Source organism: Grus americana, chromosome 25, assembly GCF_028858705.1.
Source record: "Grus americana isolate bGruAme1 chromosome 25, bGruAme1.mat, whole genome shotgun sequence".
Lineage (NCBI taxonomy): Eukaryota > Metazoa > Chordata > Aves > Gruiformes > Gruidae > Grus > Grus americana.
In genome coordinates, this window is record NC_072876.1 from 5,305,479 (window position 1) to 5,330,090 (window position 24,612).

At 53.7% G+C, this 24,612-nt stretch overlaps 1 protein-coding gene across 6 annotated transcripts in view; it reads left to right on the top strand.

Annotated features, from left to right (window-relative positions):
* Nucleotides 1-24,150, top strand: part of SLC45A3 (solute carrier family 45 member 3) — a 31,004-nt gene extending 6,854 nt beyond the window's left edge. For 3 of the 6 annotated variants that reach the window (XM_054803970.1, XM_054803966.1, XM_054803965.1), the window contains 4 exons: nucleotides 12,485-12,912; nucleotides 13,172-14,005; nucleotides 15,542-15,807; nucleotides 19,142-24,150. In XM_054803970.1, the coding sequence (XP_054659945.1) occupies nucleotides 12,741-12,912; nucleotides 13,172-14,005; nucleotides 15,542-15,807; nucleotides 19,142-19,597 (1,728 nt within the window). In that variant the 5' untranslated portion in view covers nucleotides 12,485-12,740 and the 3' untranslated portion in view covers nucleotides 19,598-24,150. Of the gene's footprint in view, nucleotides 1-2,313; nucleotides 2,374-7,390; nucleotides 7,961-9,359; nucleotides 9,434-12,484; nucleotides 12,913-13,171; nucleotides 14,006-15,541; nucleotides 15,808-19,141 lie in introns of those variants that run through there. The other 3 variants (XM_054803971.1, XM_054803969.1, XM_054803968.1) reach the window with 3 other exon arrangements.
* The last annotated feature ends 462 nt before the right edge of the window (nucleotides 24,151-24,612 follow it).

The following is a 24,612-nucleotide window of genomic DNA, read 5'->3' on the forward strand; positions in this document are numbered from 1 at the left end:
AAAATCCAGGGAGTTTTGAACTTGAACTCCATGCTTAATTACTAAAAAGCTAGTAACTTAGGACTGCTAGTCTTTCCAGGGCTCAAAATAGAAGTTAGGTTCCTGTTCGTAAGGAGAGACGGGATGGGGAGTGAGGGGGGTGGTGAAATGCCTTGCTCCATTCACCTCCTGTAGAAATGGCAGCTCTGAGCCCTGTCTTTTGGAAAGTGGCAAAGTCCCCTTCCAGATACCGTCACGCTGCTGCTGTGCGTTCTGTGTTAACAGCTACAGCTTGGCGTTAAATCCCTGCGTGTTTGGAGTCCATAACACATTAAACTGATAGAATGAGGAAAGGAAAAGGCTTCTTAAGTTTCCCATAAAGATCTTCCAGTGAAACTTATCTGTCTTAAAAAATAAAATCTGATTGCCTCTTATCTTTGCAATTACCCAGGCAGTTTCAGGCAGAAGTAGGGTCATAGAATCTCATGTCTTCAGACCCGGGCCTCATGACCAGGCTGTCATGATAAGGGAAAGACTCTCCGCCCTGGCAGTGATCAGAGGACCCTCGTTAGCACGGCGCAGTCGGTGCGCTGCAGGCGGAGCCGGACCTTGTGCCGCTTTTGCTACCCCAGGCACGTAAAACCGCTGTTCTTACAAGAAAGATCTCAGGACTCCGATACGTGGTCTTTGACCTTAAAGCACCCCAGAGAAATCCTGTTACTCCCTGCACGCGTGCTCCTCGCCGGTCCCTTTGGTGCTGGCTGTGTGCTGGGACAGAAGGTGCCTCGCTGACGGTCTGGTGTGTTGGCACGAACCCGCCTGCGCTGGCCGCTGGAGCCGGGGTGGGCTGGGAACACGGGTGGCTGGAGAGCCAGCAAGGGGGGGGGAAAGCGGTCGCTCTGCCAGGGGGACAGGGGTGTCTTACAGCAACTCCCAATCTGTAGTATTTGGAGAGTTTTTGCTTGATTCCCTCCCCCTTTGAATGCTTCCACCATGGGTGGCTGCCTGTTCCACATCCGTTCTTGCACCGGCTCCGATATGAGCGGTTGCACCATCTCTGCGCAGAGCAGGGGGGTAAAACCCAGCCGTTCCCAGGAGAGCTGCGGGCTGCTGCCCAGCTCGCTCGCCTCTCAGGCGCTCAGGGTCTGATGTGACTGATGGGGGTTCTGTACTCACAGCTGTCTTGGGGCTATTCCTCACGCTGCAAAGGCTCTTTGTCTCATTCAAAGCCATGACCTCATTTTAGAGACAGAAAACAGAGAGGGAGAAACCCACCAACCTGCCAGCGGAGGTCAAAGGGCTTGCCGAGAGATATGTTAGCATCAAACTTCTCCGGCAGGGACACAAATAACTGGAATTGCAGACCAGAAAATTACCATGAAAAAATGGACTAACTACCATGTGATTACAAAAGAGCCCATTAGCTCTGTGTGTGTCTAGGATTCAAAGTATATCCTTTGAGGAAGAGCACGAGGTCGTGCTCCCAGAACTTTTAAGCAAAAGGGACTGTACGAGTCTGTGCCCGATGCTCTCCGAGGACTGCTGCGCGTGGAGTTTTAGCCCGTTGCTCTCCTCCCTCTTTCCTAGGCGCAGACCTTGGCAAACGTTACTTCTGGCGAAATGAGGGAAGGTTGGATTTCAGTGTTAGGTGGCAGCAGCTCCTGCTGTGGTTGAGTTGGTCAGACCCCTCGCTGCTACTTTATAATCAGCCCGTTGGGTACTGTTTGGGCTAATGAACACCCCGCCAGCCTTCCTGCCGGGGCTCGGCAGTTTGTTTCTGCAGAGCTCCTGGCCACCGCTAGCCCGGGATCCGTAGCTGATGCTCTGGATTTGCAGTCTCACGTGTCCATGCCAGCCGTGGCCTTTGCTCTGGCCCCTGGTTTTTGCTAGGGCATCAGAACTGTCCTCTCCCCCCCGCCAAGGCTCGTCCGGAGACTCAGCTGGCCCCATGACTGCCACAGCTTTCCACATAAAGCCAGAAATGACAAAGCTGTATCATGGGGTGGAAGTCCTGGGGCTGCCTTGGAGCCACAGCGTGCCGGAGGCAGGAGGAGCTGAAGCACGGCGTTGGCTTGCTGCGGAGTCAGGCGTGCCGTTACAGAGCATTTGCGCTTTGGTTGGAAACCAGAAGTTCCAATTTCACTTCCCATTTTCCCAGGCCTGTGAACAGGCATTGCAAAGCGGAGCGAATAAAGCAGCTACGGGTTCTGCCTTCCCATCTCTTCTCTGTAACAGATGGGGTCACTTTCCTTCTACTCAGCGCTAGTGGTTAAATTCTGAAGTTGTGTGTCCCTGTTTTCAGTGCTAAGGTGACTCGTGTAGCATGCAGTGGGACAGCGCGGTAACGAACTTCCACCAGGACTGGTTTGCTCTTCTCTTTGCCGGGTTGTTGGGGTAAGTGCTTTACTATCCGCTTTCCCCGTTTCACTCCCGGTGATCGTTCCTCCCTAAGAAGGATTACAGTAATGCAAACCCATGGAATCCCACGTGCTTCCTTAGGCAAGGTATGAGACTTCATACCTCAAAATAGCGTGGTGATGACCAGCACAAAAGTTCACGGGCAATTGTTTCGTTTAGGTAGCTGCAGTGGGGGAAAATACAGATTCAGTGTCCAAGCAGCCATTCGCAGAGTTCTGGTGAGTGTGATCTTTCCGTGGCTTTGCTCTGCCCGCGGGGCGCTGCTGAAGATGCCACGAGCCTTAGGCAAGTCTGTTGTGTGCGTTAGGTGTTCTGCGGGGGTTTTGAAGGACCGTCCGGCTGCAGGGCTCTGGCGACCATGTAGGTAGCACGGGGTGACAGTGCTACAGCCTGTGGTCAGGGGCACTGCCGGCCCCCGGCCCCGGTCCCCGGCAGGAGAGGGGTCGGGTGCCGCTCCACGGCTGGGTGCAGACTCTGCCTTTGCAAACCCCTCCTCTGATGAGGACACGTCCATGGGTCCGTCCGGGCACACCAAACATGCCCCAGAGCCCCCCGGCACAGGGGAGCGCGGGTGTGCGGGACGTGCAGCCCGGCGTTAGCGGCGCGGCGCTGCTGCGGGGTCCCGGGAGCGCGGGGGTCCGAGCCACCTGTTGGAGTTTCACGCCTGGGGAGGCTGCTGCCCTTTTGCACAGCGTCCGGCTCTTTTTCCTCGCCCCTCGCTTCCCGGTATTCCCTTTACAACCAGCCCATTGTGCTGTGGGCTGGAGCAGCTGGGTGGAGTGTTTCAGGCTCAAGTGTAATTTCAGTGCCTTTAAAAGCCTTTGGAGGGCTTTTTTTTTTTTGCTTTTTTTTTTTTGCCCTTTTTTTTTTTTTCCCCCCCTCTGAAGAGGACAGCAACGCCAACAAGGGATAATTTGATGGATTACTCTGCGGGGCTGAGGGGCTCTCCTTAATCCCCTTTGTGGGCCTGTTTGACTAGACGCGTAGCAGAAGCCCCCCAGCCCCAGGCAGAGAAAAGGCGGCTCAGCGGGGTGGGTTTTACACACTGACATATAAATACGGGCCCTGGTCATGTGGTGCCGGATATAATCTGTGCCCGTTACCACGCTGCGGAGAAGGGGGGCACCTGGAGGGGGCTTATTTTTTCCCTTTCCAGTTCAATTTACATTTTTATTCTTCTGCTAAAAATAATTAAAAAAAAAAAAAAAAGAGGGGGTGGGAGAGAGGCTGACTCACACCAAATGCCAGGGTGATGGGCACAGTATTTAAACACCCAAAAGGAGTGAAAAGCAGAACCAGATCGTCTCTCATTTCCCCTCCCGCCCCAAAGCAGGGGCTCCTCTCATGAATAAAAGCAAGAGCTTGGGTCATGCAGTAGCAAAACAAAGCCGTAGCTCTGATGTAGAGCCAGCCAACCTTGTCTGGAGGGCTGGAGCTGTTTACAGCAGACCTGACGCCGACGCAGGGGAGGGTGACTAGAAGGAGCGAAGCTTTTGAGAGCGGAGCCTGAAAATGCTGCTGCTTTGGTTGCATCGCACGCGCTTAGGGGTGTGCGAGGCTTCCGCGTGCTTAATGAAGTTTGGTGATTAGATGCCGGTCCTGAGCAGGTAAAATGCTGCGAGACCATCCTACCGCCCGGCAGGTACAAGCAGTCCCATCGCGGTTCCTTCAGCGCGGTCTGAAGATCCCTCTGCGGCTGAGCTCAGCTATGGGGTGTTTATTGGGGCCCTCAGTCCTTCATCACGTCACATCACATCACGTCACATCACAGCTGGACCTGGCCCTCCGGTGCAGTCACCTTTTTGCAGTGTCCCTGATGGAAATGGGGCTGAGCTCCAGACCAGCAAGGCAAGGTTTTAGCCTCAGCCCCTGCTTGTCTGCAGAAAGCACGGTGCCCAGCTCCTCTCTGCATCGTGTCTCATCCTGGAGAGGTGCGAGGGCTGCAGCGGGATCTCCCCGGCAGTCTGAAGCCCATTGCTGCCGCTCGGCTCCGAGGGGGGGTGGGTTAACGTGGCAGTGATGCTTGTCAGCTGCAGGAGAGCTAATGACACCCGCTGGCATCGCGGCGGGCACCGGGCTGATGTCTGTCCCTTTGAGAGGCACAGCAAGCTCCAAAAGTGTCAGCGTGGCCTCGGTTAGTCAGACAGGTGGTTCCTGTTTGTAACGGCCAGGGGAGGAGGAGGAGGAGGAGGAGGAGGAGGAGGAGGCAGGCTGGAACGGGCCACTCTTTGCTGCTGTCTCTTTTCCGCTGGTCGAACAGGCAGGCATGGGAGCTCGGGCAGCCAAAGCCTGGGAGAAAGCCTCCTGCCAGGAGCAATTCCTTTGTCTGCCAAAGGAAGAAGCAGGTTGTGGGACAGGAGGTCAGTGGAGCCTGTGGGCTGCCCTGCTGTCTGTTTGATGTTCATGTTGCAGAGTGAAGATAAAGCGTCTCTCGAGCTATTGGCACGGCTCCCGAAAGGAGCGTGAAATATCGGAGACGTGCAGAGCAAAGGGCAAGCGGGACAGACCTTCCTCCACCCGGGAAAGCATCCTCTCTGTACGGCAGGCAGAGTGTGGACAGTGCTGTTAGCCTGCCGGGCTGGGAAAGCGTCCTTTCCTAACTCCCGTTCTTAAATATTTTGACTTTCTCATCCACCTCATAGGACCCTTCGTTTCCCTTTCCCTGGTGCCTTTACTTTATCCAGTTGATGAATGTGGGACAATTAGTGACCTGTTTCACGTGCCCTTGCTGCTGACTGTAAAACACAGAAGACACTCAACAGTCCCTTGCCCTCACAGATGCCCCTTTACCTGAAGGAATCACTGATAACAGAAACAAATTCCTCCCGAAGCTTCTGCAGACGTGAGCCAGCCCAACCCTGCTAACCATCAGGACTAACCAGCCTCCCAGGTTAGGAGGGCCAAAGGTCCATCTCGGCGAGCCCCAGCCATCCGCGGGGAAGGCAGTGGTGTGGTGGTGATGGGAGACAAGAGCTTTGCTCGGCGTCTGAATGGGAACAGTCTGGTTGGGTGACCCACAGAAAGAGGTGCAGCCCTGGCGTGGTTTAACCCCAGCCAGCAGCTCAGCCCCACGCGGCCACTCGCTCACTCCCATCTGGTGGGATGGGGGAGAGAATTGGAAGAGTAGAAGTGAGAAAACTCGTGGGTGGAGATAAAGACAGTTTAACAGGTAAAGCAAAAGCCGTGCACGCAAGCAAAGCAAAACAAGGAATTCATTCCCTGCTTCCCATCGGCAGGCAGGTGTTCGGCCGTCCCCAGGAAAGCAGGGCTCCGTCACGCACAACGGTGACTTGGGAAGACAAATGCCATCACTCTGAACGTCCCCCCTCTTCCTCCTCCTTCCCCCAGCTTGATACACTGAGCATGATGCCATACAGTATGGAATGTCCCTTTGGTCCATTGGGGTCAGCTGTCCCGGCCGTGTCCTCTCCCGGCTCTGTCCCAGCCAAAACCAGCACAAACCCCCTGAAAATCAGCCGATAGCTGCGGGTGCTTAAAACTTGGCTCCTTCTTCTCCCTTTGGCTTCTTACTTTCAGCTCACAGAACGGAGCGGGCAGTGACCTGCCTTCAGTCTCGGCAAGTGTGTCTGCTGGGCCAGGGATCAGTCAGGAGAGCAGCGAGCCCAAAAGGGCCAGGACACAGCTCTGGTTTTTAGGGAGCCCTGAAAGCAGGATGGTCACGGGGCGGGTGCTGCAGGGAAGCGATTGCAGCGTAGCAGGAAAGAACCCACCTCCACTCCTGACAAATTCAGACGTCTCCCTTTGAACCAAACTGCGTGGAAGGTCTGAGCTGTCGTGGGGACCTGCCCCGTCCCGTAACTCTGGATGCGTCTGTAGCATCTAGCATTTGTCCTGGATTAACGTATCCCGGCATCTGCGCTGCTGGACGCTGCACTGTGGGGCAAGGGAGGGAATTTCAAATGGGCTGGGGCGCCCGAGTCTTCCTTGTTCTCGTCTGAGGGGATTTCCACCCGCTGCCGCTCTTTCCCTAAGCCGAGCTGCCGAGGCCGATATAATGGAGCCTCAAAGGAAACGCAGAGTTAATTCAGAGAGACTAAATAAATCGCCGTTCTCCCATCCCTTCTTAATGACCGCTCCGCTGTCCCCACGCTGTGAACGGGGTCAAGGAGATTTGGGAGGGGAGGGGGAAAGGGAGAGGGTCAGGAGAGGTCAGGTGAGTTTTCCATTGCATCCCGCGCGAGCCTGCCAGAGCTATTCTCCATGGTGTATTTCACATTCAGCTCCGGTGAATGGACACTGATAGCTGTGAAAGGATCTGGCACTGGATGAACAGCCCTTCCCTAAGCGCTCGCTCTTGTGCTGTCTCCCACCCTTTCTTCCAAAGGGCTTCCAGGGAGCGGGGAATTAATAACATTCATAAAGAGCCCCTTGGAAGGTTGGAAGTGTAATGTTGCGGTTATGAATGGAAACCCAACGGCTAGCGATACCCTTCGCCCTCCTCTCTCTGCTGTTGGGAATAGGTTTCTGCATCAGACCTGCCGTGCAGCTCCGTGTCACCTGGGGACGGCTGGACCGGAGCAGCCCCCGCCTCAGCTCCCCGCACAGCACCATCTCCTGCCTCCAGCACTGCTGGAGCTGCTCGGGTGCTTCTCCAAAAACCTAAGGCTTTTCCTTTTCCTTTGCTAAGGCAAAGGCTTTTGTGGGGTAATTTTTTTCCCATATAAGACAGGGCTCAGGTTATTACAGAGCCCTGACAGGTCACAAATGGTTGATGAATCTAATTCTCTGTTGCCTGATCGTTACCGTGGCAGTTTGTTGAACTGCGGCGTAGGTGCACAACCGTCATAGATAAATCAGAGAGGCCACTACCACATTTAATAACGTCTTGTCCCTTCTGCACCCATGTGAGAGACTGGAAGGGTTATGGAGTGGCAGGATATGGATTTTTCTGAGGAATACATGAGTTTTTCCCAGCCACCTAACTACACCTAAATGTTATTTTTAAAATGTCTTTCCCTCAATCTTCATTCTGTCTAAGCACTGTTTAGATGCAATGACTTGTAAGATCCGATGCTGGAAAGCTTTGAGGAGCTCGGGAGGAGGAGATGCTTCTTCCAGTCTTTGCTTGTGCGTGCCGGTCAGCGCCCTGCGCGCAGTCTGCTTTCTTCAGGTGTCTCAAGCTTTGTTTCTTCTAAAAGTGAAAGGTGTGGTTCAAAGTCCGTTAGCGAGGGCACGGAAAGCAACGTCTGCGCCGGGTGAGAAAGGAAGTGGGAAGTGAACGGGTGATGGTGTTGCTTTGTGTAAGAGTCCGTATGCCCCACGTCACCAGTAGCTTCAGTCCTGTTTCCACCGGAATGTCTGTGCGCTTGCTGGTGCTTTTCTCAAATTCAGATGCGTCGCTGCGTCCCTGTACCACACCGAGCACGGGAAGACGTTTGTCAAAACTTTTTCTGTAGCGTGTGAACAGAGAACAAACTCTGAGTAGGGGAAGTGTGTGAATCCAATCTGCTGACCTACTGCCTTCAGAGAAATGGACTCTGGGAAGCTGCTTTCCCTGGCTTCATCCCTGCTCCTTCTCCTTGCTCCCTGTTAGTGCTGCCAGGTGAGTTGCACCCCGCGGAGGCAGACAGCCTGGCTTCCTCCCCGTCTTTCTGGGTGCTTAAGCGGGAGAGGAGAGAGAGGGCAGGAGAGCCCGGGACTGCAGGAGGTACGATCCTTTCTGCTTTGGTTGCCATTGCTGAAAAGGCTCCTCTGTCCAGGTGGGTGGCCGAGAGCCCTCTCCTCTCTGGGTTGCCTTTGTCCGCAGTCTGCTGCTTTGCTCCTGCCCCCGGGACCCGCCCTCCTACCTGGCTGCCAGGTGAACCAGCCTCTCGGGGTTGATCTGTTGTTTCTCTGCAGAGGAAGGAAAGGAAAAGTTTGGTTCGCAAGCTTCAAAGTAAAAGAGAAACCCCGGGTTTAAAGATGCTCTGCTTCTCCTTGGGGAGGGAGAGGAAGAGCAGAGAAAGAGCCTTAACGCTCAGCAGCAGATGATGTCCCCGTGGCACGACAGCTCAGTGAGCAGCTGTGAAAAAGCCCCACATGTGGCTCCCTTCTGCTTCTGTGTGCAGGAAACCTTACACAGAAGGGCTGGTATGCCCCTTTTTGGGGGGCTGGCTGTTATCCTTGTCAAGGTGCTTGGCACTGTGCTCCGTAGGGAAGGACAAATACTGGCCCTGTTGTAGAATTTTGGGGAAACTGAGGCCAGGCGGCAAGAAATGCCTGTCCTCATGCAGCTTTTTTGGACCAGCCACCCCCCCCCATCTGACTGTGAAAGATCTCCCCATCACAAGACGTCAGATCCCACCGGGCTGGACAGGCTGTTGCCAGCTCACTTGGGTGGGATGTGTAAATGCTGCTGTTAGAGCGGGACGCTTTGTCTACCTGACTCCTTCCAAAGTTATAGAGCACCAGACCCAAACCAGTCCTCCTGCATAGTCTGCCAGATAAACTGTCCTAGAAGAGATCAGCGGTTTAAATGAAGTGTTTGGTCTTGTTGCTGGGACTGTTATTTAGAGCCAGACTGTTACCTGCAAAACTGCAGGGAACATCTCGCTTTAAGAAGAAAATAACAATCCCGTGTACTAAATCTCTCTCTGCTGGCAGTTTGTGAAGTGCCAGCAGGTCAGCAAGGGAAGGTGACAAATGTCAACACCGGGGCAGGGCTTTGGGCAAAGTTCAGCCCTGAGTGCAGCCCCGGAGGTCCCTTCTGAGCTGGTTTGGGGCAGCAGTGGCCAAGCACTCTGCAAGCAGCGGGGTCGCAGGGCTGGTGCCTGCAGCCTGTGTTTGCTCAGCACCTTGCACGAGGGGCCCAGGCGTGATTGTGGTGCTAATAACACACCGGCGCTCCGTGTTATCAGGAGGCAGGGAGGGCCCTGAAACCAAACCCGCGTGTGTACCTGCAGCTCGGTTCCACCTCTGCTTGCCTGCAAACTACTTCAGCAGCTTTTCCCGAATGCTGTGTACCCGGGCTGGGCTGGCTTTGGGGAGCGCAGCTCGGAGCCGCAGGGATCATCTGTCACTGCTCTGCCTGGAGGAGGTGAGTCCTGGCATCTGCCTTCCTTTCATCCTCCTGTGAGCCTCCTGAATCTTCCTTCTCCATCCCTCTGCCCCTGTCCTTACAGATCGGGAGTTCAGGGGATTTTTCTAGTCTGCACTGGCATTTCTTGCCAGCTAAGCCAACCCATCTCTCTGTATTATGTGAACAAAATAAAAAAAAAAAAAGTTGATGGGTATTGGGACAAAAATGCAATTTAAACAGAAAAGGGTTCATAATCTGTTGCAACTGTGCTTACGACTTGGTTGCTGTTGACAACTTCTCATTGCTGGCTGTGCACGGGCATTGCCTCTGGGTACACTGGGATTTATTTTTTCGTTAAAGCCCTCTGAGAGTGTGGAAGGGGGGAGAAACAGATCTTCTCTTACCTACTGGTAAGAAATTCAGCCTCTCCGCCTCAACCTGAAATTCTCAGGCAGTCGGGGAGATGTACAGATTCCTGTTTCCTCGCCAGTGCTAGAGATGTCACTGCGATAAAAGGGAAGAAACCAAATTTTTTTTCTCCGTGTGTGTGTGAGAGACATCTTTTACTTAACGTTTGAGGTTTCCCTTGGGATAAGTCCCCCTCTGTAAGCCCTCCAGACCCTGGACTACAGCAGACAGGGGGCATTACTTCTCCCTCCCAGGTCTAGCTCAGAGTGATGTTGGCTCAGTTAATCTTGGCTTGTGAGTCTGCTTCCTCTAGCTAACAGCACCAGAGGCTTGTGCTGCTGGAGCTGTAGGGCTGCAGCTTAAATTCCTATCCCAAGGCTGTCAGCCAGCTGGGCACCCATTAAAGGAACAAGGCTGAGACATCCTGTGTCTAGCCCACATCTAAGGTGGTTGCTGCCCTCAGTCGCTTCCTTGCAGATAGAGTGCATCTAAGTAACGCTGAGCTTATCTGGGGCCTCGGAGTATTCCTTTGAAGCCGCGTCTAGTGATTAAAGGAAAACTGTTGCTGTTCCCCCTCTGCTGCTGGCTTGCTATTTGACCTTGGGCAAGTCATTTAAATGTTCATGGTTGTTAAAAGGAGATATCTTTCGTGACAGTCGAGGTCTAAGTGAGCGTGGAGGGGGAAGGTGAGGGATCCTGGAAGGAAAATCGCGGGTACTTATTGTGTGTAATTGGCAACTCCTCAGCTCAGGAGCGGTGCCTCTCCTCTGCAGCAGCGAGAGGCAGGGAGAAATGCCCATATCTCTGTAAAAACCTCATCGCCGCACGTCCAGCTTCACCCAGTCATCCCTGTGCGGGTTATTTGGGGGAAGAAAGAGAAAAGGGAGAAGGCAGGAACTGTCCCAACTGTACCGTCTGCTAACTCTGCTGCAGTGATGGAGGTCAAACACATGTGCTCTGCGAAGTCAGGGATCCCTCACTCGCACTGTGTTTGGTGATAACGTGAAGTTTTCTTTCTGCCCAGTGTAGCTGTGGCAAGGCTATGGTCCCGCAGACCGCCGGTTCAGCGGCTCCTCCTGCGTACACACTCTGCATCCCGCTCGGACCGCTGACCGGCTGCCGTTCCAGCTCTGCGAGGTCTGAGCCACTCTGCCCGGCACGGCCTCCAGCACCGGTTCCCTTGGCTGCTGGGGAGGAAGGCGAGTGTTGGCCTGGAGATGTTCCCTGTTGGAGTCTTTTCCTCTCCCCTGTAACTGAGGCAAAGAATTTAGAGGGGGACCGGGCTGCAAAACTGGGTTTTCACCTTGTTTCTTCTGACGGGTTTGCTCTCTGCAGCTACGGGAAGCTCTGTGCAGCTTGCTGCTCTGGCAGGGAGGAGGTGTGCAGGCAGGTACGCAGTTCGGCTTCCCCGTAGTCAGGGAGGGAGCAACTGGAGATAAACTCCTCCGCCTGCGTGTCTCACATTCTGTTCAGCCTCCTTCATCCAAAGGACCCAAAGCACTTGGGGGCTGCGCTGCGGTGGAACAGGAGGCAGAAGCTTCTGTGCAAATTGGGAGTGCGGTGCATAGTCCAGAAATGGGTCATTCTGAAGCACATTCGGGCCAGCGGGACCTGTTCTGCCTTGTCCCCACAGAGAAACTCCATGGTGGCTCATTTAGGGGGAGAAGTCAGAGCACACGAATCTTGAGAATTAGGCAGCAATTAGTTTTACTCCTGAATCAATGTCTGTGCAGGAGCTTAATGTCTTGCTAACCCATTCTACCTTTCCCAGCATAACCGGGACCATCTTCCCGAGATGCTTTCAGCAGAACTGCAGTTTGGCGGACTAGTTGCTGGTAACCTTGCAGGATTTCTTTCGTTTGTGGACTGACATAGTGGCAGGCTCATAACAGGTTACTAAGAGGCATCTGCTTACGCTTGCCTTAGCTGCTTAGCCCCTGTCCTGATGTGGTGGCCTCTCCCCTCTGAAGAAGGCTGGAGAGAGGGAGCATGTTACAGGGCAAATAAATGACTCAGACTAATGAGTAAGGTAATTGCCGTTCACTGTTAGATGAGGCTAAAGTGGGTCAGGTTTGTTTGTGAAACTCCACGGAGGCACCATCTGTTCTCTGCGCCCCGTCTCAGGGGCTAGAGACAGGATTCGGGTGAAACTGCTTCCCTGGGAGCCTGCGGGGCAGCGCGGGGGATGCCCCGGTCGTTAAGCAGCGCCGTGGGTCCCTAGAGATGACCCCGTGTGACTGCAGGCGAGTGCCTGCAGCCCGCATCCTGGAAGGGGCCTCTTAATTGATTTCACTGGGAGAGGGGACCCTGAATCCTTTGTCTCTCTGCTACGACTGCCCATCTATAAGATGAGGCTGGACAGGAAACTGAGAGGTCATTAGACCTCCCTTAGCCCGGAGGCGGGATTGGATTTTCCCAAACCATGTCTGACAGGTGCCTGTCTCACCTGTCACGAGCCCTTGGAGAGAAACCTGGCACCAACATCGTTCGTTCTTTGAACCCTGCCGCTCTCCCAGATGTCCCCTCTTCATCCTCCCGTGCCTGCAAGCCTCTTGGGATGGGGATTGTCTCTTTCAGCCATGACGTGTCTGTGTGGTACCTGGTTTTAGCCCTTTCCCCTGCCCTGGACCCCGCAGTGTCTAACAAGCTCTCTCTTCTCAGACCACAGCATGTGAGCAGAAGGGGAAGCCTGGAGTGGGATCCCTGCCTGCCCATGCCCGGACCCGACATTGCCGGGGCCACGTCTTGCGATAAGAGGAAGAGGAAAAGACGGTTCGTGCACCGTTGCTAAAAATGGGAGGCAGCATCTACCCAGCAGACCAGGAAGGGAAGCTCCAGACCTTGTCTGCGGGGCATCCCTGGGAGTGCCGCAGCCGGAGCGACACAGCCGTCTGTCAGTAAGGGGTGTCGGGGCAGCATGGCTCAGGGCGCCTGGGCCAGCATGCTCTTCCACAACCGCAAGACCCAGCTCCTGCTGGTCAACTCCCTGACGTTCGGCCTGGAGGTCTGCCTGGCTGCAGGGATAACCTACGTGCCCCCGCTGCTGCTGGAAGTGGGTGTGGAGGAGAAGTTCATGACCATGGTTTTGGGTAGGTGGTTTTTCTCTCATCTTCAAGGTGCTTGTTTCCCCTTTGAGTCTGCAGGGGCAGATAAGGGCATGGAGGCTTGTCTCTGCGGGGTGGCTGCAGGGCTACTGTTGTATCAAGGGCAGCCTTGTGTTTGGAGGAGGGGGCTGTGACCCAGAGAAGCTTACTGAGTTCCTGAAGCATCCCAGGCTTTTTTTACCGTGCATACAGACCAGTCTCCTTCAGATCCGTCCCCCTAACACCTCTTCTTTCTCTTTTCCAGGGATAGGACCTGTCCTTGGCTTGGTTTTTGTCCCGCTGATTGGATCCGCCAGTGACCACTGGCACAGCAGCTACGGCCGAAGGCGGCCTTTCATCTGGATGCTTTGCCTGGGAGTCCTGCTGAGCCTCTTCGTTATCCCGCACGCCAGCAGCCTGGCCAGCCTGTTTGCCCTCAACACTCGCCCGCTGGAGATCGCCTTCCTCATCCTGGGCATCGGGTTGCTGGATTTCTGCGGCCAGGTCTGCTTCACCCCACTGGAGGCTCTGCTCTCAGACCTCTTCCAGGAGCCAGACAACTGCCGCCAGGCCTTCTCTTTGTATGCCTTTATGATCAGCTTGGGGGGCTGCATTGGCTACCTGCTTCCAGCCATTGACTGGGGCGGCAGCTTTCTGGCCCCGTACTTGGGAGGGCAGGAGACGTGCCTCTTCAGCCTCCTTGCCATCATCTTCCTCGGCTGTGTGCTGGCCACGCTCTTTGTGACAGAGGAGGCAGCCGCCCAGGCGGATGTTCTGGATGGCCCAGCGCTGAAGGATGCTCCCCCCAAGCCCTCAGCTCCTGCCTGCTGCTCTTGCCAGCTCTCCAGGAGCTCGTGTCTCCTGCAGGCCAGGCACATGGTGCAGGCCCTCAGAAACCTCTGCACGCTGGTGCCACGGCTTCACAGCCTCTACTGCCGCATCCCCAAGGTCATCCGGCGCCTGTTCGTGGCCGAGCTCTGCAGCTGGATGGCACTCATGACTTTCATGCTGTTCTACACAGACTTTGTTGGGGAAGGGCTGTACCACGGCGTCCCCAGAGCCAAGCCAGGCACGGATGCCAGACGCCACTACGACGAAGGTGAGAAGTGAACCAGCTGCTCTGAGCCCGGAGCACCTGCTCCTGAGGACAGGAGTGTTTGGTGGGAGCTAGGAATGGGGTCAGCTCTGCTAGTAATGCAAAAACCCCACCATCACGGGAAACTAGACTTTCTGCAGATGGGTCAGGAAAAAGCAATCCCCCATGGCCCCAGAGCATTGCACAGTGGTCCAAATAGGAAAATGTCTCTTTCTCCTCCGAGCTACCAAGCACGGAAGTGGATCTGGCAGCACAGACCCGGCCTCGGGGGGGGAATTGTGAAGTGGCAGAACGGTCTGGCAGGTTGCATGCTGAACAGGATGTATCCGGCTCTGTCTACGAGCTGTGGTTGCCGCTGCAAGGTCCTTTCACTCCTCTTCCCTCCTTTTTAAACGAGGGGTGATGGTGCTCCCCATCTCTTGGAGAGCAGGGGTTGGAAAGCCAGGACATGCTCAGCAGCAGCGAGGTGGGCTTTGCTGTGTCTCCCTTTCATGCTACGCTGAGACTCCCATCTCCCACCTGTGTCTGGGGAGCCCTTGAGCAGCTTCCCCAGTTCTCACCCCTCTCTCCAGGGCTTTCTGGTAGAGCTCACCACTGCGCTCTGTAGCTGCCACGTCCACATCATGGGATACTGCTCACTGCAGCACATTACCTGCTCGCTGTTGTTGCCTGCTGTCCTGTTTTACCTGCTGCGTTGTGCCAGAGTCTCGACTCCCTGCCCAGCCCTTCTTTTCCTCTCCCTGATCTAACTCTTTTATTCTTGGAGGCACCTCCCTGGCCCTCCTCTTCCAGCTGTATATCTTTCCCTCTGAGTTTTCCATTCACTGCCTCCGTGAGCTCTGCAGTACACTGCCTCTTTGTGCTGAGTGTCTGTTTAACTTAGAGGGAGCTTAATTATTATTTAACACTTGCACTGTATAGCTTCCAGCAGTTCAGGACTCCATTGTGCTAGCTGTCATAGAAACATGTGTTGAGTAATGATCCTTGCTTCAAAGAGTTAATGGTTTTAATTCCCTGAAATCTGATAGATCTTTGCAAAGGGTAAGGTCCAGATTGCTACCGGATACTGCAGTCGTTTAGTCGTTTAGTGGATGTTGTGTACTTTACTTTGGCTTAAGCGCAATTCCTTATTCCTTTTTGTTCCGTTACTGGTTTTCGGCATCAGATAACAACGGATCCTGGTTCATGAGCAGGTGACAGATCCTGGGTCAAGAGTAAGACGGTGCAAACAACGGCTTCCCAAGACAAGAATGGCATTTTTGGAGTCCTATCTCCCTTTAGTTAGCCCGGGGTGCCCAGGAGCACATAGAGGAAACACACGCTGCTGGTGGAGGGTGGGTGCTGCAGCCTGGCTGGTGCAACCCTGGGATGCGTTAGGTGATGCTGCTGTGCTTCCTGACCCAGCCCTGAGGTTGTCGGGGCTGTTTGTGGCTGTGAGTTGGGCACTGAAGGAGAGGGAAGGAGGTCCAAAGGTGTTGGGCTGCGTGAAGCCTGGGTGCAGTCAGGGCAGCATCTGTCACCACCTCTGCTTACCTGCAGGTGTCCGGATGGGTAGTTTGGGCCTCTTCCTCCAATGCGTCACATCCATCTTCTTTTCGACAATCATGGACCGGATGGTGAAGCAGTTTGGGACGCGGGCGGTCTATCTGGCCAGTGTGGTGTTCTTCCCCGTGGCTGCCTTCGTCATGTGCCTTTCCCACAGTGTCATCGTTGTTACCATCTCGGCTGCTCTGACGGGCTTCACCTTCTCTGCACTCCAGATCCTGCCATACACGCTGGCATCACTGTATCATCACGAAAAACAGGTAGGGATCTGCTCCAGAGGGTGCCAGGGAGCGGTGAGGACAGCTTGGCCAGCCTCTTTTGCCACTTGTATCTGGTAGAGACACACAGCCCACGGAAGAGAAACACACGCCTGTGTGCAAAGGTTTTCCACATGTGCCTCTTGTCTCCAGGCTGGGTCTTCTCTGAAGATTCATCTGAAATGGAAGAGATAAGAGAGTTTAGCATCTCCTTCCTTACGCATCCCCTGCTCACAACAAGCGTTACACAATTTTAAAAAGTGGGGAGTGGGTAAGATGGGAGAAATCGGCTAGGATCGGTGTATCAAAAGATTCCGACGTTCCTCTGCACGTTTTTAGGGAAACTGGCGCAGGTTAGTTATACCTCTGTGCATCCTGCAACCAAGTCACGTCTGCAGCACTGCCAACCTGAGGTGCTAAAAACCTGAAGAATTTTCAGCCCTTAGAGGTCCTGCTTTCCAGTTTTTGTCCATAGCATGAAGATCGGTACAATGAAAACTGAAGTTCTTCCTATTCCCCTAGCTGCAAGAAAAAGAAATGTTGTGAAACTTTTGACAGCAACACAAATGCTAGTAATCCTGTCTCACAGATGTTATCCTTGTGGAGAAGTCCTAGGAGGTTCCTGAGTTGCACACTGGATTAATAGGAGTTTCTCTTGTGCTGCAAATGCAAAATTAATTTGTGGTTTGAGAGCAGCTCTTTCATCCCCATGGCAGGTGGTTCACTGGCTGGGAACGTGAGGGCCACATGCCCAACTGTTTGCCAAAGGCTTGACAAGGAAACACTCTTAGTACAGTGAGGTGTGGGGTTTAGCTGGATTTGGTCTCTCTGTTGCCCTGACTTGAAAGTTCCTCCTTCCTTTACCAGCTACTTTGCAGCAGGCTGCAGGGAGACCCCACAAGAAGTAGTCCCTAAAATGCCTTTTGCAGACAAGTCTCCATCTTCCCCGTTTCTGTTCTCTTCTTTTTTTCTTACTGTTGAAATCTGTCATCGGTTTTGTTTGCCTTCCCTCCTTCCTGCTTCCTCTCTTCCCTCTTTTTTTTTACTTTTTTTTTTTAATTTTTTTTTTTTTAACTGTAAACACTCTTCCCGAAGCAAATCAGCGGAAGGGGCATCCAAAGTGGCTGTTGCTCCCACCCTGTGCAAGATCGTTGGCGAAAGCCTGCAAGGCCACCTCAGCTGGAGCTCCTTGCTTTGCACAGGCTGTGTAAGTCGCTCTGTTCTCCTGCATGCCCTCTCATCTTCGCATGGCCACTAAAACCTTGTCTAGAACAGGAGGAAGAAGATCTGCATGTTCTAACAGTGCCTGAAAGCTTGGTAGAGGTGGGATGCATGGTGGGCATTCACACCTTCTGCAGGAGATTAAGGAGAGCCAGGTTCCTCATTCCCACCACTCCCCATCAACTAGAGAGGGAGATGAAGCTGTTGATTGAGGCACTGGTGACTCCCGTGGTTGTATCCTGTGTTAAAAGGAGTGATTTTAAAGCAGAAGTTCTCACTAAGCTCATTCCTGTGAGTACGTGTTTAAGTCATTTTCTCTAGACTTAAATTAATTCTCCACCCTAGGTGTTCAGACACCCCTGCCAGAACTCGTATCGATGAAGTCCTAGCCTGGATCAGTATAGGGACCAAGAAAATGTGGCGTGGGCCTTCAGGGAGCTGAGCAGGCTTCTGGGAACAGCAGTGTCGGATATGAAGGGCTGGAACTGTTTGGCTCACGCGGTGCCCTTTCTGTGCTGGGTTTTGAGTTGCTTTGAACTCCGATGGCAATAGGAGGCTCGTGGGAGGATTTTTAAGCTCCACATAAGATAAGTGATGGTCCTGGATTGACGCATTTAAGTGTAAATTCATGAGCCTAGGCAGAATTGAGGAGCTGAAGGACAGCAGCTGAGCAGAGCCCAGGGAAAGCTTTTGGGAGATGATTGCTATTTATTGAAGTTCTTCTCATCTGGTTTCTCTTCTCCAATTGAATCTGAAACTGTTTGTGCTACAGCCACGGCCTGGGGCAGCATGAACAGAGACTGGCTGCCGCTGAGACACACTGGGGCAGGGCTGGGTGTAGCTGGGGGGGTGCCAAGGCTGCTGAACGCTTTGGGATGACCTGCAACAGAGCTGGAGTGCCCATGCGCCTGCACCAGCGGTCCCCTCCTGTTGATCTGTGTCCGGGTCCCTCCTGCAAAAGGAAGGATAGTTCAGGCAAGCCCCTCTGAGCCCTGCAGCTGGGTACAGTGCCCTCTGCTCTCAAACAGGTGCTATTTTTTCCGTTTTATTTTCTTTGTTTGTTCAATCTCACCGTGCGGAGAATGGATTAACGTGTCCTTCGTTATCTGCTCTACCCCATGCAGACCAGTGATTGTGCATAATTGCAAATGCCCTGGAGTTTTAAAGCTGGAGCTCTGCAGCATTTTCACTGTCTGCACATGACTGCCCATTATTTGTTGGTGTTAACGTGGAGAGCTTTTTTGATCCAAATACTCTGTGTGAATACTGCTGGAATGAGCCGTGCCCCAGAGATCTCACAGCTTGAGCAGAGTGAGGCAAAAAAGGGTGAGAAGAAAAAGATTTTTCTTCCCCCCACCCCCCTTTTCTAGCCTGAGTGAGGAGGCTCAGGTCTGGCAGATGAAGCAACTCGGCTGAGGTCATGCATGCACGGTCTGGTGCAGAGCTGAGAAAAGAGCTCTTTCCTGAGTTCCCAGTGCTGTGCCATCTCAACTGGTGTCACTTTTAAGTATCCCAGACACGAAGAAGCGGCCGTGCATCCAGCACTCTGAACCGTTCCTCTGCCCTTTGGGCTGTTCTGCAGGAAGGCTTCGGGTTCCCACTCAGCCACTTTGTAAACACTTCTGTTTGCACTGGAGTGCGCTGTCTGGCTTGGTGATATGTCCAAAGCGGGCTCTGGCCCTTCACTCCTGTCCTGCAAGTCTGCATCGGCTGATTTCAGGATGGGGTGAGCTGTAGTTGGTGCCCAGACTCCCCCGGCACCCAGCGAGGAGGTGACAACCCAGGGCTCAGCGCAAAATGTCCCCAGGCACAGCCTGGGCTGGCTTTGAGCTTCAGCACAACAGAGGCACCACTTGGCCAGGTTCCCCCGGTGAGTCAGGGTTGCTTTGGATCCCGTGCCAGTTGGGAAGAGCCAGGCTGGCTCCTGGAGGCCATTTCACGTGGGCCAGGCTCACTGCCGGCACTCCCCATCTAACAGCCTGACCCAACGGACACAAAGCACGGAGCGGTTTTGCTCTCTTGCACAAAAAGCGGGGGTCCCCTCTGCCCCCGCACCTCATGTTCTGGGCTCCACCCTAACGACTCATTCCTCATGTGCCCTCCTTCTTTCCCCTAGGTATTTTTGCATAAATATAAGAGCAAAGAGGAGGAAGACGCAGCTCGATTGGACAAGAAATCAGCCTTCTCTAAAGGCCTCCTTTCCAGCCAGAAGCTGCCTTACCAGAACGGACATGCTGGGAGCCTCTTCTCTTCTTCCTCTTCTTCCTCCTCTCCTCCAGCTGCCAGCTCGGCTCTGTGCGTCAGCTCCTCCTGCGACGTCTCGCTCATGATGATGGTGGGAGAATCGGACTCGGTGGCTCCTGGCCGAGGGATCTGCCTGGACCTGGCTATTTTGGACAGTGCTTTCCTCCTCTCTCAGGTTGTCCCCTCCCTCGTCATGGGGTCCATCGTCCAGTTTACGCAGTCAGTGACTGCCTACATGGTGTCGGCTGCCGGCTTTGGCCTGGTAGCCATTTACTTTGCAACCAAAGTTGTCTTTGATAAGAGTGACATGGCGAAGTACTCGGTGTGATGTGGAAGGCGCAGAGGCAGCACGCGGGTGCCTGCGCGTGGCAAAACGTGACGTGTGTGTGTTCACGCGGCCACTGGTGGGAAGCCTCGTGTGGTACCTGCTCTCCCCGTGCTGTTGCCGTAGCCCCGGGGGGTAGTTCTGGGGCTGGGGGCAGGAGACATGCAGCACGGCTAATCTCAGGTGTAAATAGGAGGCATCAGGGCATCGTGCTTTGGGCCACCAGTGCTTTCCAAAGGTGCCTTTATCAAAAGAAAGCACTGCACAGCCAGCACCAAAGGGGGTTGTACAGGGGAGAGAAAGGAAATGGACTTTTCCTTCAATAACGGGTCATGTTTCTGTGTAATTCTGCCTAAACTGGGCAGGAGAGGCAGTGGTATGGGGAGGGGAGGAAGAAATCATTGCTTCTCCTGTTTTCCAGTTATAGCTGTATCCTCTTCCCCTGCTTGTTGTAGTTTTACTCAACTTCTTGAGCAATACTTCTGCAAATAGGACACTGGGAGGAGATTTCCTTGGAAAAAAGAGATGGGTGGCTAAGGTTTGGCCATGGAGCAAAGGGATGCATATGTGTACATGCATGCTTCTGTCCTTCCCCACCTCTGCTCTGACTGGAAGAAACCATTTAGGAGAAAAGTTACTATGTCTTGTTTTGGAAAAACAAGTAATGTGTCATTAGGACCAATTCCAAAAGGTGACTTATCTTTTACCTATGTACCAAGTTTCATCAGATGGAAAGGACTTCTTAACTTTTTTTTTTAATGATTGTTTTTAGCTTTCCTCGCACAGTTCTCCGTAACTCTGACCTCTCGCTCCTCAGCGCTCCGAACTGCTGCCTGCTTTCTCCCCTAACCACTCTAGACTGTTGTGTCTTTTCCACACCTGGCCCCTAAAAGATGCTGCAATGTCACAAGGAAAAATGGTTCTCAGAGGGTTTTTCAGTCCTGGGACAGTGAAGCAGAACAGGAGGAGCTCTCCTGGAAGGCTACCTGAGAGCAAGCGTACCATCCCTGAGGAAGCTGGAGGAATTGCTTGTCCGCTGATGGCCAGTTGAACTCAGCAGCAGTCACTGCTGCAGTAGGTACCTGGAGTTGGTTGCTGGCCGTGTCTCTTTTCCCTTGAAGGTGTGCCCCAAAGCAACCTTCTAGACCAGGCTATTCTTTCCAGACAGAAAGGCTTTCGGCTGTGCTTGCAGGCTGGCATGAGCACACCTTGCAGAGCACGCTGCAGCACCCAGCGCGGTGGCTGAGTTAACGCGTTGCCAGCGCACCCAGGGAGGCTGCTGGAAACAGCATCATGAACCGGAGGGAGGTACGATGAAATGTGCCTACAGCCACTCTGCCGACAGAGCAGGGTCAGCCTGTGGACTGAGTGGACCAGCTGGAATAATTCTGTTGGTGGCAGATTTCTACCACTCGAAGACAACCTGTGCATCAAGTAGGAGGCAAGGTCCTGACCCACAGTCAGCACTTAGACTTTGAAGTGATCCAAACTCTGCCTGCAATGTGTAGAGGAAAGCATGAACTGGGCGTTGGGAGGCCAGGCTGTGAGTATGCAGCAGTAGTTCAACAGTCCTTAACTTTGGCTGGTCTAAACAGAGTGTTGGTGACTAATTTTCTGCGGAGCTGTGTGGGCAGTGAGATGCACTGGTGAGGTTCTGCTGAAGGGCAAAATATTGCTATTTTTGTAAGGTCTTGTCAGCCTATTCCTTGGCATGGAAGCACAGTTACTCCCCTGCTGTCTGCAGATGGGTCCTGAGAGGGCTTCTCCTAAGTTTTTTAAACGTTTCTTTCCCGTAAGGGGTGACTGTTTTTGTTTTATTTCTTCTCAAATTATATGCCTCCCAGCCTCCCTTTCCCACAACAAGGTTTGTGTGCTGAAATGCAGCTGGTTTGGGGATGCATTTGGCAGCTGCTTAACCACCTACAGAAACAGTTTTTTGTCTGCTTCCTACCCTGGTCTCTGTCCACTTCAGGCTTCAGAAGGAAGTTTTTGAGGCAAAATGTTACTGCCAAAGGTGGGGTGTTTCTTGGATGAATGCTCCTAGTGAATAGTAACCTCTGACCCAAGATTTTTCAAACAGTTCCCTACCTGAGTGCTGAAGAATCCTTTATTTTTATTTTTTTCTCACTTAAAGTGTGGAGGACCTTCACACGTGGAGGCTGCTACGATGCTAAGTGCTTTTGATAATTGAGCCATTTGTTTAAGTGCCTAAAGAGTACCTTCACACCAAACTTGAGGTGTATGGGTTTGAAGATAAAGGCCTTGAATGCTTATTACAGACATCCAAGGGATCCTTGAAAAAAGCAGTGGGCTGGCGGGGAAGACAGCCTTGTTTTGTAATGTCCTTTGTTTTGGAACATGAAAGAACAAGATGCTGCTATTCTTGATCCATAACTTGTATCTGTCCCTCAAGAGGAGAAGGCTTTTGGTTTGGAACGTGAAAGAACAAGAGGCTGCCATTCTTGATCCATAACTAGTATCTGTCCCTCAAGAGGAGAAGCCTTAAGCCTGGCAATTCCCCGGCCGCCCTGCCCTCTGTCCCTGAGCTGCCTTTGGTGCAGCGATAGCCTGGCTGTAGCCGGGGGACGTGAGTAGGTTTGGGCTCACGGCACGGCAGCAGGCTGCGTGTCTTGGCTGAACTGGAGGGTTTGGGATGAGTTGGTGTGGGTTGGGTCTCAGACCTGTCCTTCGTTGACAGATCAAGCATGCCTTCAGCCACCCTGTTCTCTCATCCCCTTCATTGCGCTGGGTCATGGACTCGGTACCCAGATCTCCTCGGCAAGTCTGGTGTCTGCATCCAGAGTGCTGGCTCTGATCTCTGTGGTCCTAGGAGAGGGCAGGCTGGGTTTGTCCAGCTTTCTCATAATTCAGATATACTTCTGGGGAGGTGCCTGCATTTACTTCATTTATGTTCAGAAAAGAGACCGCTGAGCGACTGAACTTGTGACTCTGCAGCCAGCTGCTCTTGCTCTTTGCTGCTGCATCCCAGGCAGGCTCCCATCATCTTGCTGTGCCCTGACCTGGGACTGGATTGATAACAGCTCATTCTCCGTTCCAGCTGGAGAGACACGATCCAGCCTGAACTCGGGGCTCCTTATCCACTTGTCCTCTGGCTGTGCTGCTCTTGTTTTAGCCAGCTCAGCAAGTATGAGAACAGCTACTTACTTGATTATCCACCAAGAGACTCTTTGATTTCTCCCCTCCCCCTGGCACCTTTCTTTCCATTTCTCCATCTGGAGTGAAACCCAGCAAATTCAGTAATTGCTCCTTTCCTTCTTACCCTCCTGTTACACCAGGAGAAGTCTGCTGGGCCCTCTGCCAGCTCCTGACATAGTGGGCAGATGGGTACAGGAAAGAGTCTTTGCCAAGACCCAACTCTGTCTTCACTAACCCTGTCCCCTGTGGGAGTTCAAGCCCAAACAGATTTGGGACGTTTGCCCTGTAGCGTGACTGTTTGTGGAAGGAGAGGAGTGGTGTGGGAAACTGCCGCGTGCAGGCAGGTCCTGGGTGGGTGGTGGGCTGTCGGGGGGCAAAGGGAGCAGTTTTCTGCATAAGAGTTCAGCGGGGAAGGAAGACAAGGCAGCAGTCTCGGAGGAGAATGAGGAGAGAGCAGGGTGAGGAAGAGGGGCTTCAGGGGAAACGTGAGGTTTGTAGCAATGTGAGGGACTGGTATGGGGCACTGGCTGGAACTGGACCTGCCCTGGCAGCGGGTGGGAGCGTGCCTCTCGATGTGGCCTTACCCTGTCCATAAAGCACTTCATAACCCTTCACGCTTACAACCTCGTGCAGCGTGATCCCAGCCATGTCGCAAGAGCTGGCTGTGAAGTCTGAGCTCGGGGCTTGAGCTGGGGCTGTCGGCAGCTGCTTTCCCCAAACCCGTAAGGGGTGTCGCATTTGCTGTCACTGCGATGGCCCTGTCCATGTGCTCTGCTATTACCAAAAGCCTTTCTTCCTAGTTCAGACTGTCGCTGGGGCTGACAGGAGAGGCATTTTCCAGAGCATCTATTGAGAAACTCCTTTCTTTGTAAGATTGTCCTTTCTGGCTAACCTGGTGTGCTTCTGCTAAGAGCAGCTTCTCTGTGTCAGGATGACATATAGACCAGCAAGGGACACAGGTGTGTTCAGGTAAAGGTAAGCGCATCCCTTACATGCTGTTACTGATATGTGTGCGGACGTAGAAATCTCTCTAGGACACGACTATACTGTAACACTTCCAGGTACAAGCTCTTCGGAGGCAGTTACCCTGAGCTTTTCTGTTCAGGTAGCTGGTGCACTTCTGCTTTCTCCTCACGCGTGACTCGTGCTGTGCCTCTCCTTTCCTTCCCTGAGGAGGGGGGGGTCCAGAGTTGAGGTGGGGAGAAGGGAGAAAGTCTTCTTAATGCGAGACGATTGTGAACCTCTAGGTTAGGGAAGGATGGATGGATGCTCTTTTGAGATCATATACTGTCTGCAAGATGTTCGTGTTTTATTTATTGGGTAGAGTAAATATTTTGTATACAATGTAAGAGGAAGGCTATTACAAATTTTTATGGAAAGGAGGAAATAAAAGGTGTTTAAACGGGACAAGTGTGTGTGTCGCTGCGGGATGCGCCGCGGCCGCTGGGGGGCGCCACGACTGCGGCGGTGATGGGCGGGGCCGGGGGCGGGGCCGGGGTGCGGAGGGTGCGGAGGGTGCCCGGCTGTACAGCCCCTGCTCGCCGTGCTGTGCGGGACAGGGGTGCGGAGGGTGCCCGGCTGTACAGCCCCTGCTCGCCGTGCTGTGCGGGGCAGGGGTGCGGAGGGTGCCCGGCTGTACAGCCCCTGCTCGCCGTGCTGTGCGGGGCAGGGGTGCGGAGGGTGCCCGGCTGTACAGCCCCTGCTCGCCGTGCTGTGCGGGACAGGGGTGCGGAGGGTGCCCGGCTGTACAGCCCCTGCTCGCCGTGCTCTGCGGAGCCGCTGGGCCGCGTACCGAGCATCGCGCTGCGGTGCTGCACCTCCCCAACGCCAGCCCGTGTGCTGCGGGTGGGGGGTCTCTGAGT